This window comes from Desmodus rotundus, chromosome 13 (genome assembly GCF_022682495.2).
Source record: "Desmodus rotundus isolate HL8 chromosome 13, HLdesRot8A.1, whole genome shotgun sequence".
Taxonomy (NCBI): Eukaryota; Metazoa; Chordata; class Mammalia; order Chiroptera; family Phyllostomidae; genus Desmodus; species Desmodus rotundus.
This window is the reverse complement of record NC_071399.1, coordinates 31597842-31617726: the sequence shown is the minus strand read 5'-3', so window position 1 is coordinate 31617726 and position 19885 is coordinate 31597842. Positions and strand designations below refer to the sequence as shown.

The 19885-nt window shown below is 39.6% G+C and overlaps 1 protein-coding gene across 1 annotated transcript in view; it reads left to right on the top strand.

The window, feature by feature from the left end:
- Positions 1-19885, top strand: part of MYO16 (myosin XVI) — a 518514-nt gene that overhangs the window by 410472 nt on the left and 88157 nt on the right. Inside the window, exons 30-31 of the mRNA XM_053916793.1 lie at positions 1417-1663; positions 3546-3817. Of these exons, the coding sequence (XP_053772768.1) occupies positions 1417-1663; positions 3546-3817 (519 nt within the window). The remainder of the gene's footprint in view (positions 1-1416; positions 1664-3545; positions 3818-19885) is intronic.

The following is a 19885-nucleotide window of genomic DNA, read 5'->3' as shown; positions in this document are numbered from 1 at the left end:
TTTTTTTTCTACCCCAGAGATGAGAATAAATTGTCTTTGCTACACACATTGGTTTTCATTGAAAGTATAGATCATCTTATAATCTGAACAATCCCTTCCAATCTTAGAAATTTAGAATTGGAAGGGATGGCATCCCATAAGCAAAAGGCTCAAATGGTAATTCCTCTCCCTGCACCTTGTGCATAGTACCCACGAGCAGACCCATTTTGCTCTTGTGAACCTGCTCAGAAACTGGAAGCAGAATCCCATTCTCAGAAAACAGCCTGATCCACTTAGACCCTGTGCTCAGTGTGACAAAGGTCTTCCTTAGACTGATTGTGAACATGCTCCTATGACCACCCTGTTGGTGATCTGCTCTTAGTGGAGCTACAGATCACATCTATTTGGTTGGAGGCTCAGGGAATGAGCCTGGCCTGATAATCAGAGATTTGAATCCTGGCTCTTCTATTCATTGGTCATGTTTACTTGGAGGAAGATACATTTAACCCAGAATAAGAATTGATTAAAACATTGTAATCTCATATTAAACCGTGATATCTAAATTCAGTAATAATAACCCTAAAAGCAAAAATCCTTAACCTGAATGAGACCATGGGCATATAATTTATAATAAGGCTTACACACGGTAATAAGACTTCACTAAGCTTCTCTTTCTTTGTCTACAAAATGGAGATAAGGGTATATTAATTATCATTGTGTTGGTGATCTAAGTGATGGAATAGTGTCCCTAACACATGAAGCTGCCTTAAATCACACTTATTGTTCTTATTTTCAAGTCTTAGATGTGTGCTGACATATTAGCAATTTAAAAATGTGTTTACTCCCTTGTTTCCCCCAATTCTTACACATTTTCTAGCCCTGCTTCCCTAGAGAGCAGAAAGGATGTCCTATATTTCTACACAATCTCTTCCTAGAGTCTTAAATGCAGTGTTAGTTTTTCTAGGAGTTAAATCACAGTCCTATTAACAATAGGTGTATGATGTTATCAAAGATAACCAATTCCAGGAGCCTCGGCATTTCTGTTATAAGGTAATATAATGAAAGATAATCAGTGTGTCCCAAAATGATCCAGATAGAGCCACATCACAAAATTTCTGGGGTTTGGACCTAGTTTTTTTCATTGAGTTTACTTCAGTCAATCAATGCCCATCCTCTCAAACCAAAAATAAGTGTGGAAACCTTATTATAATATTACCTGCACAATCTCATTCAGTTTAAGGATTTGTGTCTTTAGTGTTATCATGACTGAATTTAGATGTCCTTTTTAATACTAGATTCGAATATTTTAATAAATTCTTATTCAGAGTTAAATATCTTATTTTGTAGCTGCTCAGACATAAATGTATTGTGGCTTTTGTTTGTATGCATCTGGGTTTTTCTGTTTTTGCTCCTCTCCCTGACCTCCGATTGTGGAAGTTATAAGAGGATTTCTGGCACGCCAGCACTTGCTTCAGAAAAGAAGCATCAGACAGCAAGAGGTCACGTCCATCAACAGCTTCCTGCAGATTACAGAGGACATGGGACTAAAGACCTATGATGCCCTGGTCATTCAGAACGCTTCAGACATTGCCCGTGAAAATGATAGGCTCCGGAATGAAATGAATGCTACTTACCACAAAGAGAAGTTGGAGACCAGGAGCAAACAAGAGGAAGGAGCCAAAAGGTAAAGGCACATGGTGTACAACTCTAATCATCTATGGAGTTGTCCCAGTGGAATCAAAAAAGTTTTGATAGCCCTTAATGTGAACTTCAATCAAATATGACAGTAATCATGGGAACTGGTGGGTATGCATGCATCGTTTACTTGAAACCTCATAATAATCTAAGAGGATGGTTTTCCTCTGCTTTCTTTTCATGAAATAAATGTTATATGTGTTCAGTCATATGAAATAATTATTGCTTCACTTACAATGCTTACATCGCTTATCATATCAGGCACAAAATTTTAAGGCATCAAGCATTTCTGCCTTAGCTGTGTTGTCAGCATCTTTAGACCAGTGCCATGTATATAAGGCTGACTCACAGAAACTTTGGAAATATCTCCAAAAACATGGAGAAGCCACTCTCAAAACAAAAAAGTAGTAAAATCAATAAATGGTTGTATAGATATTTTCCTTAGTAAACTGTCACATTTTCTTCGCTAATAAAGACCACTTTGGGGAAAGCCTCTATTTTAAAGTTTACTTTGGAGGCTGAACTTGTAATAGAAATGTAGGGACAACCTGATCCTTCTCCATTTTACCCCTCTTGCCTCTCTGTGAATGATGAGGAACCTATAATTCACAATAATTCTTCCTGGAAGGGCAGGGACATGGGTCCCTTGGATCCTAATTCACTGTCAAAGAGATACTTGTTTTTCCATAGGAACTTGGTAATACCTAGTTGTTTCTCACTGAAAAGGTGGCTCATCTTTGCCTTGACTGCCTATGTCAAATGGATTTTTATTAAAGTGGAAATGGTGATGTGTCTCTCACTAATTAGCTTCAAATATCTCAGTGATTAAATACCAGAAAAAAATCCCTTTGTATGGAAAACTGTAATTAAACATTACAGGGGAAACAAATTATCCACTGAGTGCCATGCTTTCATCTTTATCTAGTTCATTTTCTACATGGGCGTCTGGCTCTGCCTTGCGGTAGATCCCAGCCCTGTTGGTGCTCCGCCACACAAAGATATAATTATAAAAACAAATGCTCAGAGACTCCTTGTGAAATGAATGCATTGGCATCTCAGTAGTACATGATTACATTGACATGTGAAGACAGAAGGAATTTTTATAAACCAGATAACTATTAATTTTATATGACTTCCAGAATAATGTTTGTTATTTTCTCTGCTGGAATTAAACAGCCACCCCAATTTCTCAATTTGAGTATGTGTTTATTTGCCTGATGTAAAATTAAGTGAAGAAGTATTTGTCTATTTATTTACTGAATACCAGCAGTTCACTTGGCCTTGGACAACCAGATGGAGGAACAGAAGAAAAATAATAATTCTGCACATAATTAAATAATTGCCAATGGGGTTTAAATGCTAAGGAGAAAAGAGAGAGAAAAAATGTAAATCTTTGATAGTTTTAAGTGTATGCTGTTTTGCAACGGGAAGTGGTGATGAACTCCCTGCATTTGATGCCTCAGTAACTCTCTATTAAGATGGAGTCTCCAGAAATTATCATTCAGATTGAAATTCTGGTTTTCTGATTTGCTTAATAATCAGAGTGTGAAAAATTCATTCAGTAAATGCCTGATAGAAAATGTAGCACTCCTTAGGAAGTGTTACATTTATGTGAGGTTTTTTTTTTTAAGTAATAATGATGAATCTCCAACATGCTCATTTATCATAAAGCAGGGGCCAGAAGGATGGAGCAGCTTTGTCTGGATGTGCTGGTTACCAGAGTGCTGCACATACATCCTTCAGCCTCGATGGGGAAGGCTGTTTACCAAAAAGCCTTGATGATGTTTGGTTGAGCAGGTTCACGGTTAACCTCTAAATTATGCATCTGGGCATCTCTGGTGGGGTGCTGTTTGTGTTTTGTTCCCCTCAAGAAATGAAGACAAGGGTGGACCCAGGCATTTCCACTGCAGCTCCATCCCAGTCCCCACGGCTGTGGACAGCCTGGTGCAGTCCCTGGCTGGCCCGTCCACCCGGTCTCCTTCTCTGCACTCGGTGTTCAGCCTGGATGAGAGCAGTGGCCTCCCATCACCACGGAAACAGCCTCCGCCCAAGCCAAAGAGGGACCCCACCACGCGGCTGAGTGCCTCTTATGAGGCTGTGAGCGCCTGCCTATGGGCTGCAGCCAAGGAGTCATCGACTGAAGGTTAGCCACAGGGAAGGAAGAAACCGGCTTGTTGAGTTATTGATGCACTGACTTCTGGTTTTGAGTGCCCTATGGCAGTATTGCTACCTTAATATATTTTTAATAGGAATGAATTCAATTGTTTGCTTGCCAGCAGGTCTTTAATCATTAAATATAAATAATATGTAGTCAAATCTCTAAGCCTCTTAGGAAAAAGTTACTTATATATCATTTCCTTAACTCCCATTCCCACTTCCACATTGAATGAAGAGCCTCAAACCAGAGCAATTCAAAAAGTTGGTCACAAGTCCAAGTAAATTTTTACTGATTAAAAGCCTTAAAAAATTATCAGGCTTCCCTTTTATCACAGTATAATAAAAAATTAAGCTTGCTTTATTAAGTAGTAAGTGAAACAATTCACACTGATGAGTCATGACATGGCAGGATTCAGTTAGTGAAAGTTTTGGTTCTAGATAACAAAAGACTGGTGGTCTAGAATTATTTATGCACAATGGGAAAATCATACCTTATCCTCAATCTGATATCTCATAGATGAGTTCATGTGACTATTATTGCTTAATTATTAATTTTTAGAAGTGGGAAAAATAGCAGAAGCACTTTTTGCAGAACAGTTGCTAATTTTACATATTTTATTTATCACCTACTGAAAGTTAGGCCTTATTCTAGGCAGGGGGATATACAACCAATGAAACAAACAAACTTATCTTCCCTTGTGGAATTTACATTCTAGTAGGGGAAGACAAATGAGAAACATAGTAACAAGCAAATACATTAAGTATCTTGGAAGATGTTGCTGCAGAGAAAAATAAATATGGTAAGAGGTGGTAGTGTAGGGTGGGGTATTTGAAATTCTAAATAAAATGTCTGTGCAGTTTTCACTAGAAAAAAAGTATCTGAACATAAGATAGAACACAATTCCTTCAATAAATAAATGAACTAAAAAAGCACAGGCAAACCATAGGCACATCTTTGTGACTAGATGGCTGACTCCAAGGAAGACGGTGGAAAGTCCATGGGCTGGGAGCCTGGAGCAATGAGTACACCCTAGTTATTGTCAAAGATGATTTTTGTCAGTTGCTTTTAGAAAGAATAGATTTTTAGGAGAGTTTTTAGTTTAAAAAAGTGTTCCTGTCATAATGTATGAGTCACACTATAATAATACATAAAGATGCAGGCAAAATTTATAACTTTGGGGAGAAGAGTCCAAGTGTGTATCTTTAGTATCATGGTAATAAGGACAACTGACGATGAAAAATGACCTCAGGAAATCATCTAGAGGAGAGCCTTCAGGTGGATATAGATATGAAAACAAGACCTCCATAGACACAAGGCATTCTCCAAATATACACAAATTAGAAGAGGCTTTTACTCTAAAGAAACCATAAGGACACTTTCTGAGAAAGTAGAAAAAATCACATTTCCACCATAATTACTTTTAGATCTCTGTACTGGCTTTATGGTCCAGATTTCAAAAAGGTGTGACTGAAATATGAAGAAAGATTTCTTGGCATATGGGAAGAGGAAGAATAATATTTAACAGTCTAAGACTAATGAGATGGGGAGATGTGAAGACTCAAAATAGTACCAGAAAGTGAAAAAACAATACCAAACAGATTGAAAATTGCAGTGTATATAAGATAGAGCCCATCCAAATTTGAACACTGCAACCAGGCTTTATAAATTTGAATAAGTAGGCTTCAGAATAGCTTGTAAAGTCTAAAAATGCCTTCTCTTTGTGTGCATATAAGAGACCAATTGCCCTGAAGTTGAGATTTTGGAGTAACCAGGTGCCAAGTAATCATGCTGTTGTGAAAAAGAGATAAACAAAATATTGAGGATTGAGTTGAGGTCTCTCACATGAGCAGCAAACAGGTGTCAATTAAGAAAACGTATTCAGAAATCACAGGAGATACAAATGTAGATGCAATAAAAAGATAGAGAAAAAGGTAAAGAAATGCAAGAAAAACCATGTAAAATTCTGAAACTCTTTACTGTTGTGGGGAATCCCAAGTCTCTCAAGACTTTCTGTGTAAAATACATGATGTGATTCATTAGACTTGCAAGATTTTTATGTTAAATTTCATTGAAAGTAAATTTCACCTCACATTTGAACAAGGTGCCTGTAGGTGTCTCCCCCACTGATCACACCCCCGTGAACTCACATTTTGGAGGCTTGTAAAAGGGCCAGTCCATAAGCAAGTTTCTTTTTTCCTGTCTATGTTACTTATTTCTTTTTACAATTCATGATTCCTAGTCCTGATGACTTTACTATCACCACCATATCTCCTATGGCTGCAGACAAGTTCCTGAATTTTGGAATGTACTCTAAGTATATATTCAAGAATTTTTAAAAAATTAATCTGCTCAGTCTAATCAAGTTGTCATGCTAGTTAGTTTTCATAGCATTAGGAGTCAGGGTCCAGTAGTGGGGCTTAGTTACTCAAGACATCAGTGCTCTGGACTTTTAATCCATAATCACAAAGGTGGCAACACTATTTGTGACAAACCAGCCATCGGCAGTGGCTCTGTTCCCCGTTATACCATTGTGACAGGAACTGAAGGTGTCCAATGCAGTAGCCACTAGAAACTTGTGGCTATTTGAATTTGAAATAATTAAAACTAAATAAAATTTAAAATTCAGTTCTTCAGTCATTAGTCACATTCTAAGTACTCAGCAGCCACAGGTGTGGAATTCCCCATCATCACACAGAGTTCTATCAGACATCCCTGATCCTTACAGCTTCATTTTTTCACCATAGGGGCAAAACAGTGGGTCTTCACTTAGTGTTGCCCATAGAATCTGTGAGGTTAAGTGAAACAAAGTATAATGCAACCAGTCTTACCATAGGCCAGTTGATGTGAACTAGAGTTAAGTTCCCATGGCATCTGATCAACTTATGAAACCACACTGCAAGAAACATTATTCAAGGACCCACTGTATTGAGTTTTTGCACCTAGTAAGATGTCACAATTTTTTTTTTCTTCTGCAAAAGTTAAGAAGAAAATTTGATTGCTACTTAAAATGCTCTGTGAACCTGGCTTTCATAAGAACAAGGACCACAACCATGGTCAACTTATTATTTGTGCTAATCCTTTGGCCTGTTAAAAATAAGTTCAGGTTCTTTTCTTTACAAATAAAGCTGCTAATCAGTTCAGAAGGTTATAGAGTGAAAGGAGATGTGATTGGAGAATGAAGGCCCTTAATCTTAGAGAAACTAATAATTAGATCACATTGAAGGCCTGATCTTTGTGGCCAGTCCTGTTCTTGTTAACACATACCTTTCCCATAGGTTTTTATGCAATAAACATATGGTCATAAAGTGAGGCAGAGGAGAGGGCTCATTTTTTTAAACTACCTTTTTGCCTGAAAATCTTGAAACACTTTTATGGGCCAGTATATTTTAATGCTTGTTTGCAAACTATTAACAAGCTGGAGCCAACTATTTGAAAGTACTATTTTTTAAAAGTCTGGGGTTGCTCTTTGCAAACAGTGACTAGAAAAGGAAGTATAGGGCCTATCTTTGTTTTTTCTGTGCTAGAAAGCTTCCAGTTCCAAGTGTCTCTCTGGAGAGAAGAGTTGATTCTCTAAACCCAACACGCAGGCTTTCTCCCAAACACGGTGATAAAGGGATGGTGAAATGGCAAAAGACAGGTTTTTCTTGGACAACCATAGCCTCTATCTTTTTACTCTCTGTGATGTGACCTCCAGAGCCACCCTCCCTTCAGATTCCAGCAGCCCATGTCTTATACATAGCACCTCAGGAATCCTTTTTTTTCATTGCCATACAATTCCATTCTCAACAAAACCCAATTTATATGTATGGATACAAGAATGGTTCAACTGTGGGCCTTAATTTGAAAATGACATGTTTCTTTTCTTTTTTACTGTCTCATTTATATCTTTATTCTAGATAGCACTTGCCACATAGTAGGCACTCAATACTTACTGAATGAATACATAAATGTTACAGAAATGTATTTCTTTGTGCTGCTTCCCCTAAAACAAAATTAGCTTCCTATCAATAAATTAAAATGAGTACAATTTGGAAGGTTGAAGATGTCCCCTTGTGATTTGTTAGACTTGGTTTAATACATTTTTTAGCAGAAATCCCTTTATAGTATTTTTTCCATTACCTAAAATTTGATAGAAATTTGGTCTTTTGCGAATACTGTCCTGAGAATATGTTACTGAGAATATGTAACAGGAGAACGCGACTGCATGTTTCACGATTTATGATGCATGCGTGCATTTAAGGTGTTTTAACTAAGTGCATTTCATGAGTTTGGCTCCTCCCTGAATAGGTCAGGAGGGAGATAAATGAGCAAATAAATTGTGAGATAAGCAGCGTAATAGCAAAGAGAACAGGTAGGAAACAAAGCAAGAGAGGCTAACGTGGCTGGGAATTCAAGAAGGGTCTGGAAGGACATTTCAGTGGCATTACAATTGTTGAATGCCGTCCAGTGGGTAAAGATGGGATGAGAGCAAAGTTAATGGACTTCTTCCAGACACACACACACACACACACACACAAAGTCATAAAACAAGGTTGCAATATATCAGCTCAGTAGAAGCTCTTTTTGTCCAATTTGTAGCTGGTTGTAAATTGATGCTATATTCATGCATGTTTGCAGCCGGCCACCAGCCAACTAGCTGGCCTTTACTCATATCCTTTTTGTCCTGTGCTAGGCACTAAGTTTGCTCTGAAACTAGGCAAAATCACACTGGAAGAATTGGAAAACAATGGATATGTACACACAGAGATATAAATATCTTCTGGTTGAACAACCTCCTCATTTCTTTTTTTCTCATAGATTAATTATGTAGGTGTTTTGTTCTCAAAGAGAATGGGGCCAAATAAGCTGTGTCCTGGAGCAAATGGTGACTTAAAAGTCACCTGACATGCCTTAGCAACAAACTCAAAGGTATAATGTTTTGTACAAGAACATTTTTATCTCCTAACAGAACTTAAAATGACACAAGTCCCTAGAGCATTGCACAGTAGCTCAGATGAGAGTCAAGTTTATCAAACAGTGAGACAGCTCAAGAGTGTGAGGTTTAACCCTTAAATTACTGTTAGGACATGAAGACTTTCCCTAAAGATGATCTGTGACCATGAAATGTCCACCTGACCCCATCTCATTGGCATTGTCAAGTATTCGCAAGGGTTTTACTCACAAATCTTAAAGCTAGACCATATTGTTAAGGAAACTCTTTTTTTTTTTTTTTTAATTTATTTATTGTTATTCAATTACAGTTGTGTGCCTTTTCTCCCCATCCCTCCACCCCACCCCAGCTGAACCCACCTCCCTCCCCCCTCTCCACCCTCCCCCTTGGTTTTGTCCATGTGTCCTTTATAGTAGTTCCTGTAATCTTCTCTACCCACTGTCCCCGCCCCCACCCCCCCACCCCCGCCCTGGCTATTGTTAGATTGTTCTTAACTTCAATGTCTCTGGTTATATTTTGTTTGCTTTTTCCTTCTATTGCTTATGTTCCAGTTAAAGGTGAGATCATATGGTATTTGTCCCTCACTTCCTGGCTTGTTTCACTTAGCATAATGCTCTCCAGTTTCATCCATGCTGTTGCAAAGGGTATAAGCTCCTTCTTTCTCTCTGCTGTGTAGAATTCCATTGTGTAAATATACCATAGTTTTTGGATCCACTCGTTTGCTGATGGGCACTTCGGTTGCTTCCAGTACTTGGCTATTGTAAATTGTGCTGCTATGAACATTGGGGTGCACAGGTTCTTTTGGATTGGTGTTTCAGTGTTCTTAGGGTATAATCCCAGCAGCGGAATGACTGGGTCAAAGGGCAGTTCCATTTTTAGTTTTCTGAGGAAATTCCATACTGTTTTCCACAGTGGCCTCACCAGTCTGCATTCCCACCAACAGTGCACGAGGGTTCCCTTTTCTCCGCATCCTCTCCAACATTTGTTTGTGGATTTGTTTATGTTGGCCATTCTGACCGGTGTGAGATGGTACCTCATTGTGGTTTTAATTTGCATCTCTCTGATGGCTAGTGATGCTGAGCATCTTTTCATATGTCTCTGGGCCCTCTGTATGTCTTCCTTGGAGAAGTGTCTGTTCAAGTCCTTTGCCCATTTTTTAATTGGGTTGTTTGTCTTCCTGGAGTGGAGTCGTGTGAGTTCTTTATATATTTTGGAGATCAGGCCCTTGTCTGAGGTATCATTGGCAAATATGTTTTCCCATACTGTTGGTTCTCTTTGTAATTTGGTGCTGTTTTCTTTAGCCCTGCAGAAGCTTTTTATTTTGATGAGGTCCCATTTGTTTATTCTTTCCTTTATGTCCCTTGCTTTAGGGGATGTGTCTGTGAGGATGTTGCTGCGTGGAATGTCTGAGATTTTCCTGCCAATGTTTTCCTCAAGGACTTTTATGGTGTTACGACTTATATTTAAGTCTTTTATCCATCTTGAGTTTATTTTCGTGTATGGTGTAAGTTGGTGATCGAGTTTCATTTTTTTGCATGTAGCTGTCCAGATCTCCCAACACCATCTGTTGAAGAGACTGTTTTTGCTCCATTTTATGCTCCTGCCTCCTTTGTCGAATATTAATTGATCGTATAGATTTGAGTTTATTTCTGGGCTTTCTATTCTGTTCCATTGGTCTATGTGCCTGTTTTTATGCCAGTACCAGGCTGTTTTGATTACAGTGGCCTTGTAATACAGTTTAATATCAGGTATTGTGATCCCTCCTGCTTTGTTCTTCTTTCTCAAAATTGCTGCTGCTATTCGAGGTCGTTTATGGTTCCATATGAATTTCTGCAATGTTTGTTCTATATCTGTGAAATATGTCATGGGTACTCTAATAGGGATTGCATTGAATCTATAAATTGCTTTGGGTAGTATGGCCATTTTGATGATGTTAATTCTTCCAATCCATGAACATGGTACATGCTTCCATTTGTTTGTATCTTCCTTAATTTCTTTCTTCAGTGTTGTGTAGTTTTCTGAGTACAGGTCTTTTACCTCCTTGGTTAGGTTTATTCCTAGGTACTTTATTTTTCTTGTTGCTATATCAAATGGGATTTTTTTCCTGATTTCTGTTTCTGCAAATTCGTTGTTGGTGTACAGGAATGCCTTTGATTTCTGGGTATTGACTCTGTATCCAGCTGTTTTGCCAAATTCATTTATTAGGTCGAGTAGTTTTTGAGTGGAGTCTATAGGGTTTTCCATGTACACTATCATGTCGTCTGCAAACAGTGACAGTTTCATTTCCTCCTTTCCAATTTGGATGCCTTTTATTGCTTTTTCTTGTCTGATTGCTGTGGCTAGGACTTCCAATACTATGTTGAATAGGAGTGGTGAGAGAGGGCATCCTTGTCTAGTTCCTGATCTTAGTGGGAAAGCTCTAAGTTTTTGCCCATTGAGTGTGATGTTGGCTGTAGGTCTCTCATATATGGCCTTAATTATGTTGAGGACTGCTCCCTTTATTCCCACTTTGCTGAGTGTTTTTATCAGAAATGGATGTTGTATCTTATCGAACGCTTTTTCCGCATCTATTGATATGATCATGTGATTTTTGTCTTTGCTGTTGTTGATGTGATGTATTATGTTTATTGATTTGCGAATATTGTACCATCCTTGCATCCCTGGGATGAATCCCACTTGGTCATGGTGGATGATCTTTTTAATATATTGCTGGATGCGGTTTGCTAATATTTTGTTGAGAATTTTAGCGTCTATGTTCATCAGCGATATTGGCCTGAAGTTTTCTTTCTTCGTTGTGTCTTTATCTGGTTTTGGGATTAGGATGATGTTGGCTTCATAAAAAGAGTTTGGGAGTCTTCCATCAGTTTGGATTTTTTCGAATAGTCTGTGAAGGATAGGGGTTAGTTCTTCCTTAAATGCTTTGTAGAAATCTCCTGTGAAGCCATCTGGTCCAGGGCTTTTGTGTGATGGGAGTTTCTTGATGACTGCTTCAATTTCCTTTGCTGATATTGGTCTGTTCAGGTTTTCTGCTTCTTCTTCATTCAGTTTTGGAAGATTATATTTTTCTAGAAATGTGTCCATATCATCTAGGTTTTCAAATTTCTTAGCATACAGGTCTTCATAGTAATTTCTTACGATCCTTTGTATTTCTGTGGTATCAGTTGTAATCCCTCCACTTTCATTTCTAATTCTGTTTATTTGGATCCTCTCTCTTTTTTTCTTGATGAGCCTACTTAAAGGCTTGTCGATTTTGTTTATCTTTTCAAAGAACCAGCTCCTGGATTCATTGATCCTTACAATTGTGCTTTTAGTCTCTATGTCATTTAGTTCTGCTCTGATCTTGGTTATTTCCTTCCTTCTGCTTGCTCTGGGCTGTCTTTGTTGTTGTTCCTCCAGTTCTTGTAGGCATAGGGTTAGGTTGTTTGTTTGAACTGTTTCTAACTTCTTAAGGTAGGCCTGTATTGCTATGAACTTCCCTCTCAGGACTGCCTTTGCTGTGTCCCATAGGTTTTGGGTTGTTGTGAGTTCATTTTCATTTGTTTCCAGGAAGTTTTTGATTTCTTCCCTAATCTCGTTCTTGACCCATTCATTGTTTAATAGCATGCTATTCAGTCTCCATGTTTTTGAGTGTTTTGGGTTTTTACCCTTGGGGTTGGTTTCTAGTTTCATACCCTTGTGGTCAGAGAAGATGCTTGATATGATTTCAATTTTCTTGAATTTGTTGAGGCTTGCTTTGTGTCCTATCATGTGGTCTATCTTTGAAAAAGTCCCATGAACACTTGAATAGAATGTGTATTTTGCTTCTTTGGGATGAAAAGCTCTGTATATATCAGTTAAGTCCATTTCCTCTAGGGTATTGTTAAGTGACACAATATCTTTGTTGATCTTTTGTTTGGAAGACCTGTCCATTTTTGATAATGGGGTGTTAAAATCCCCTACTATAATTGTGTTGCTGTCAATATCTTTCTTGAAGTCCTCCAAGATTTTCTTTATGTATTTGGGTGCTCCTATGTTGGGTGCATATATATTTATAATGTTTATGTCTTCTTGGTGGATTCTTCCTTTGAGTATTATGAAGTGACCTTCTGGATCTCTCTTTATGGCCCTTCTTTGGAAGTCTATTTTGTCTGATATGAGTATTGCTACCCCTGCTTTTTTTTCCTGTCCGTTTGCTTGGAAAATTTGTTTCCAGCCCTTCACTTTCAGTCTGTGTAAGTCTTTTGTCCTGAGATGGGTTTCTTGTAGGCAGCATATGTGTGGGTCATGTTTTCTTATCCATTCAGCTGTTCTATGTCTTTTGATTGGAGCATTTAATCCATTTACGTTTAAGGTTATTATCGATAGGTAGTTATTCATTGCCATTATTTCCTACCTGTGTTCCTCTGTCTTTCTCTTTTCCTTCCTTTCCTTAAAGCAGTCCCTTTAGCATCTCTTGCAGAACTGGTTTGGTGGAGCTGTATTCTTTTAGACTTCTTTTGTCTGGGAAACTCTTTATTTGGTCTTCTATCTTAATTGAGAGCCTTGCTGGGTAAAGTAGTCTTGGTTGCAGGCCTCTGGTTCTCATTACTTGGAATATTTTTTGCCATTCTCTTCTGGCTTGGAGCGTTTCCATTGAGAAGTCAGTTGCTAACCTTATTGGGGCTCCCTTGTATGTTACTTCCTTTTTCTCCCTTGCTGCCTTTAAGATCCTCTCTTTGTCTTGGAAATTTGCCATTTTAATTATGATGTGTCTTGCAGTGTGTCTCTTTGGGTTCCTTTTGCTTGGCACTCTCTGTGATTCCTGGATTTGGGTGATTTTTTCTCTCCTCAGATTAGGGAAATTTTCCATCATTACTTTTTCAAACAGGTTTTCTATCCCTTGCTCTTCTTCTTCTCCTTCTGGTATTCCTATTATACGGATATTGTTACGTTTCATGCTGTCCTGCATTTCCCTTATTGCCTCTTCATTCTTTCTGAGCCTCTTTTCCTTTTCTTGCTCCTTCTGGGTGTTTTTTTCTACTTTATCCTCCAGCTCGCTGATCCGATCCTCTGCTTCATCAAGTCTGCTTTTAATTCCTTCTACTGTGTTCTTCAATTCAGAAATTGTATTCTTCATTTCCTCTTGGCTCTTGTTGATATTTTCTATTTCCTTTTTCATGTTGATATAGTTTGCAGTGAGTTCATTGTAGTTTCCTTGTAGTTTCTGGTAGTTCTCTTTGAGCTCAGAGAGCTCAGTGAGCTTCCTGATGACCATTGCTTTGAACTCAGTATCTGATAGTTGAGTTGCCTCTTTTTCGGTTAGTATTCTTTCTGAGACTTCCTCCTTTCCTTTCATTTGGGAATTGTTTCTTTGTCTTCCCATTGTTTGTGAGGCTCTTCTTGTTGGCCTCTGCTTCTTAAATTGCTTTGTTCTGACTCCCTGGATTTATGATATGAACTTCTATGGTAGAATGCCAATGGGATTCGGTGGTGCTGTCTCCTTACTCTCCTGTGCTCACTGGTCTTGAGGTGACGTTTATGTGTTTAACACGGTCTAACTCTCGTCTTTTCAGCCCTCCAGGTTTTGTTGTCTCATCTGTGGGAAAAAGAGAAAGGGGGGGAGAAAGGAAAACACACCCACACACACACACACACACAAAAGAAACCACAAAAAAAAAAAAAAAAAACACACCCAAAAAAAACCAAAACAAAGATGGGAAGGAGGGAAAAAGGAACTAGGAATGGAGGAAAGGAAGGAAGGAGGGAAGAAGGAATAAAGAAAGATCGTAGGCAAGATAAGAAGGAATTTTAACAAAAATTAAAACATAGAAATAGATAGAAGAAGGCAGGAAGAAGACATAAAAATGGTAAAGGATGGGAGGAAGAAGGAATGAAAAAAAAGAAAAAAAGGAGAGAGGAAGAAGGAATTCAGGGGGAAAGGAAAGAAAAGAAAAAAGATAAGAAAAAATAAAAGAAAAGAAATCTTCTGTTGGCTTTAAACCGGTCAGGTTATATCTGCTGGTGTCCTGTCTGTGCAACGGGAGGGGGTGGTTGGAAGGATTGGTTTCACTTTTCTCCCTTCCTGGGTCACACTCTTCGCTTTTTTGTAGGTGTGGTCCCTGGCAGTCAATCAGGCCGTTGATCAGCCACTCCAGCAGCTTTGTTCTTGGGACACGCAAGCAGCGGCTCCTGCCGCTTTGGCTTGGTAGGCGTGCTCGCGCAGCAGGGGAATCCAGCCGCTTGGGGTTTGTGACGTATTTTGTGCCCTGAGCGCGCCGCCGGCCGACCAATCGAGCCGCCCGGGTTTGGGACTCTGGAGTTAGTACGCTCGCCAGCAGCTTTGTGCCCAGAAAACGCGCACCCAGCCGGCCCTGCGCTCGGCGAGCGCGCAATCCCCCGGGCCTGAGGTTCTATGCTTGGGGGCCGATCCAGCCGCCCTGGGCTTGAGTCTCTCGAGCGGGCGGGGCCGCCCAAGGACTGAACCACACGGCACTCGGCTCCAAGGTCCTGGGCCCGTGGGTGGAGCAGCTAGCCTTCAGCTGCAAATGATCTCGGAGGTTTCAGGTGTGGGCGCCCCTCCGGGGTTTCAAGTGTGGGTCCCGTTCGCTAATCTGCTCGCGCGCGCGACCGGACCTCAGGTGAGCGTAGCAGTCCAGGGGTGGAGGGGGAGGGGCGCCAGGGGCCTCGGCTACTACCGAGAGTTCTCTAATTAGCCCCTGAGTGTCTCTATTTTCTTTTTCTTTTTGAGAAATTCCTCCTTTTCAAGCTCCCCTGGTCCAATCAAGCACCTGGCTGCTCACAGCACAGCCTGGCCCTCTCCCAAGACTCCTGCAGCCGCCCCTGCGCCAGGGCTGGAGCTTCTGCCGCCCTTGTACCGCGCGTTCCCGGGACCGGGGACCTTATTGTCCTTGAGCACTCTTCTTACCGTCAGATCTTTCAGTGTCCTCTATCTTTGGTCTCTAATCTTCGTATATGCTGGAATACTGTTGGCTGTTCGCTCTGCTCCTCGGATCAGCTAGGTATTTCCCTGGCGCTGAGGGGAAGTGGATTCCACTCCCACCTATGTTGCCGCCATCTTCCCAAGGAAACTCTTAATGCAAATTCATTTTCAGTAGCTTTTAAATTTATATTTGCGAGTGAACTAATAGCAAGAGCTTATGTGGACATACACACACAAGCCACAAAACCAAATTATTTCATTCTGTAATTGTGGTGTTCTAATTTTAGTTTAAGAAGAATGAAGTTTTCCAGTTCCCACCCCCAGAGATTGGAACTTAGTGGTTATGAAATGTGACAGGAACTGTGCTATCTACATTCTCAAGAAAGGACCTCAGATGACCTAATATTGCTGAACTCCACACCCCACTCAAAGGAACCCTGTTGTATCATTCATGATTCTGGTTGTGTAAAAATAAGATAATGATGATAGCACTTACTTAGTGTTTATTATGTACTGGGCATTATGCTAAATATCTTCAATCTTTAGAACTACTCAGTGCAGTGGGGTCAGGGTGCAGTAGAGTAACCTGCCCCATGTCGCTCATCTAAGACAGGAAGATTCTGGGGATCAGGCTCTCAACTTCCTCCTTAGAAAGTATACTACTTTTATTTATAAAGTCTATTACCAGAAAAGCTTTTTTTCTGTATCTAAAGCAAATCTTGAGGAAATACCATATCAGTTATCTATTGTTGCTTAACTACTCATCCAAAACTTGATGATTTAAATAAAGCATGATCATTTTAGCACTGTATTCCAGGCTCTGGTTGTCAATTGGTCTCATGTAGGTAGCTCTTAATCAAGGTCCTTCATAAAGCTGCACATGGTAGCAGGAATCATCTGAAAGCTGGTAACTCCCATGCCTGGTACCTCAGATGTCTGAGGACTGGGGGTGCTAGGGCATCTGTATCTCTAGGTGGTCTCTCCATGTGGTTTGTGCAGCATGGTGGCTTCAGCATAGTTGTACTTCTTCATGGAGAATCAATACTCAAAGGCACATACTCCAGGAAAGAGAACACCTTCTATGAGCCAGCCTTGGAAGTCATACAGTGTCACCTACACCACAGTCCATGTATCAGGCAGTTCCACAGGCCCATGAAGGTTTAGGGAGGAGAAATAGATTCCTGCTCTTCATAGAACTGGAAACACTCTTGTGGACAATTTTTGGCAAATACAACTTGCCTTAGTCCACCCTCGTGACAAAACAATTCACATCCCTTCCACATATAACATACACTCCCTGTTCCCTATAATTTTCCCAAAACCCCATTTCATCATCACACCAAGTTCAGGTGCAAGGCCCAAATATCATCATCCATTGATAAGTCAGATCTAGGTCTCCTGGGGCTTGCTCTCCTGGAGCAAGGCTTCTTAGGTGGACAGCTCCTCTAGTATTCTCCACACAGCTAACATGCACTGGAGGGACAGGTGCAGGATGATGTTCTTGTTTAAAAAGGGGAAAGTTAGAAGGTATACTGCAGGCAGTTGCACAGAGCAGTTCTGTACAACACTTAGGCACATGTTGCCTGTGCCTTGATTAGGATTTTGGCCTAAGGACTAGAAATGATATTCCATGGCTCTTAAGTCCATGCTTAAGACTCACCTGTAAGTTATAATTCCTAAACCACAAGAGGTGACATGTTTGGAGCTGGTAGTTTTCTCAACCTGCTTTCTGCTTATAAAATGTTGAGATACCAGAGCCTCCTCATTCTGTATTAAGTTTTCTTTCAGTGCAAGTTGCTCCATTTCCTTTAAAGGTTTTGTGAGTTTCCTGTGTGTTTATAATCTACTGCATTATTCCAAAGCCACATCCACAGATCTCTTTGAGATAATCTTACCTAATTTGGGCTCTCTGCAAGATGTTTGTGCCACAATATTCTTTTATTCTTAGAAGTCCCATGGTTTTGCTCCTTTGAACAGATCCATGAAGAGTCACCTTAAAACTTTCTGAGGTCTTAAAGAGTTCCATAGTCCTGATCTTAGCTTCATCTTTAGATTATGTTTTCCTAAAAATGCTCCACATTTCACCTCTGCTTGAAAGTCATTTCTTAACTTCAGTATTATTTGCCATCAGGACAGCCTGGCAGTGACAAATGTTTATTGTCAAACATAGAAAGTTCAGGATCCTTTATAGTTAATAGCTCTTTCTGTAACTTATCTCTTTACTCTCACATTTTATTATCGGCAGCTAACAAAATCTAGGAGATGGATTTTAAACTCTGCCTGAATATCTCCTTAGCTATATCATTCAGTTTCTTAAATGTTTTTTATTTTCCACATTACTGCAGGTGATAGTGTTGCTAAACTTTCCACAATGGCATAAGAAATGCCATGTTTCCTCTGGCTTTCAGCATCTTTCTCATCTTCTTTTAAGCCTCACCAAGAGCTTTCTTGAGGATAACCATGCTTCTGCTAACACTGTCTTTAAGACTCCTCCGATTTCCCAAAGCTACTGCCACCCTTTTAAAGTTTTTATTTATAGTACCATTCCACTTCCAGGTACCAATATCTGTGTTAGTTGTCTATTGCTATGTAACAAACCACTCCAAAATGTAGTGGCTTAAAATAATGATTTACGTTATTCTTTTCTCTCTCTTACAGTTTTAGTAGTGGTTTGGGCTTGGCTAAACAATTATCATACTGGTTCTCTCACAGCTGTAGTGAGAATTGGGGGATGGAATCATCCGAACACTCTGTTCTTAGATTTCTGCTGTCTGGACTGGGGAAACCCAAATGGGGTCCTCTGCATCTCTCACTTCTATGTGCCCTCTCCACATGTTCTCCAGAGCACACATGTTTCAGTGTATATAGTCTTCTCACATAGAGATCAGGGCCACCAAGACATGTCCCAAGACAGCAGGAGCCAGGCAGAGGCTGTACTATGGGTTATCCAGCCACAGAAGTCAGGTGGCATCGACTCCCCCATATTTTATTTGTTAGGGGCAATCACAGAGGCTTTCTCAGTTTCAAGGTTCTGGAAGAGCATGTGAAAATATTGTTGATGCCAGTTTTGGAAAATACAACCTGCCACAATAGCTTAAAATTATTCAAATCTCCAGAACAACTCTATAATATTAATGCAAAAATTGTGTTTGGTTCATTAACTTTCCAGGAGAAGCTTATGGTTTAGCAAGATAAATGCCTTTAGAATAATGCTGATTAATTACAGAATTGTGCATTTTTGGTATTTTCTGCTGTTAAAAGTTGGCTGATTTGGGGGAACCCTGTAAAATACTGGCTTACAAAAATGTCCATTGAGTTAGAAAATTAGCTTTGTTCTTTTCCATTCTCATTTGGAAGTCTCCCATTTGTTTTGTGTTTGCAACGTGCCAGCATCTGAGCTAACACTTCACATACATTATCTATTGTATACCTTTGAGATCATTACTGATAACGTTTTATACACGACTGAAGCTGAGAGAGATTTGCCCAAGGCCTTTTTTAAAATTATCATTTGTACCACTGCCATCCCCACAAACACATACACAATTCTGTATCCCCTTTCATAGCTAGCCCATTGTTTCTCATTCTCACAGGACACATCATGCTCTAACAGAATTTATTCACTTGTTTAATTTATGTTTTTTATTGTCTGATACCTCCCCCTAGGACAGAGGAGGGGAGGGAAAATTTTCTTGAATTCACTACTGTGTCTCAGTAAACTCTGGTGAAATGCATAACTAAATGAGTGATGGCATGAATGAATGGTCCTGCCAAGATTTGAATCCAGATCTAACTTGAAAGCCTTTAATTTTTTTCCTTAAATTATGGGGTTTTGCCTTATTGTTGCTTTTTTCTTTTTTAATCAATCTTATTGGGGCAACATCGCTTAATAAAATTATATAGGTTTCAGTGTACAATTATATAACACATTATCTATATATGGTATTGTGTGTTCACCACTCCAACTCAAGTCTCTTCCATCACCATTTATCCCCCCTTTACCCTTTTTTACCTCCTCCCACCCCCTTTTCCTCTGGTATTTACCATACTGTTATCTGTGTCTATGAGGGTTTTGTTTTTTGTTTTGTTTTGTTTTTGCTTAATCTGTTCAGCTTTTTCACCTAGTCTCCCAAAACCCCTCCTCTCTGACAGCTGTCACTCTTGCCTCTGTATCTATGAGTCTGTTTCTATTTTGTTTATTAGTTTATTTTGTTCATTAGATTCA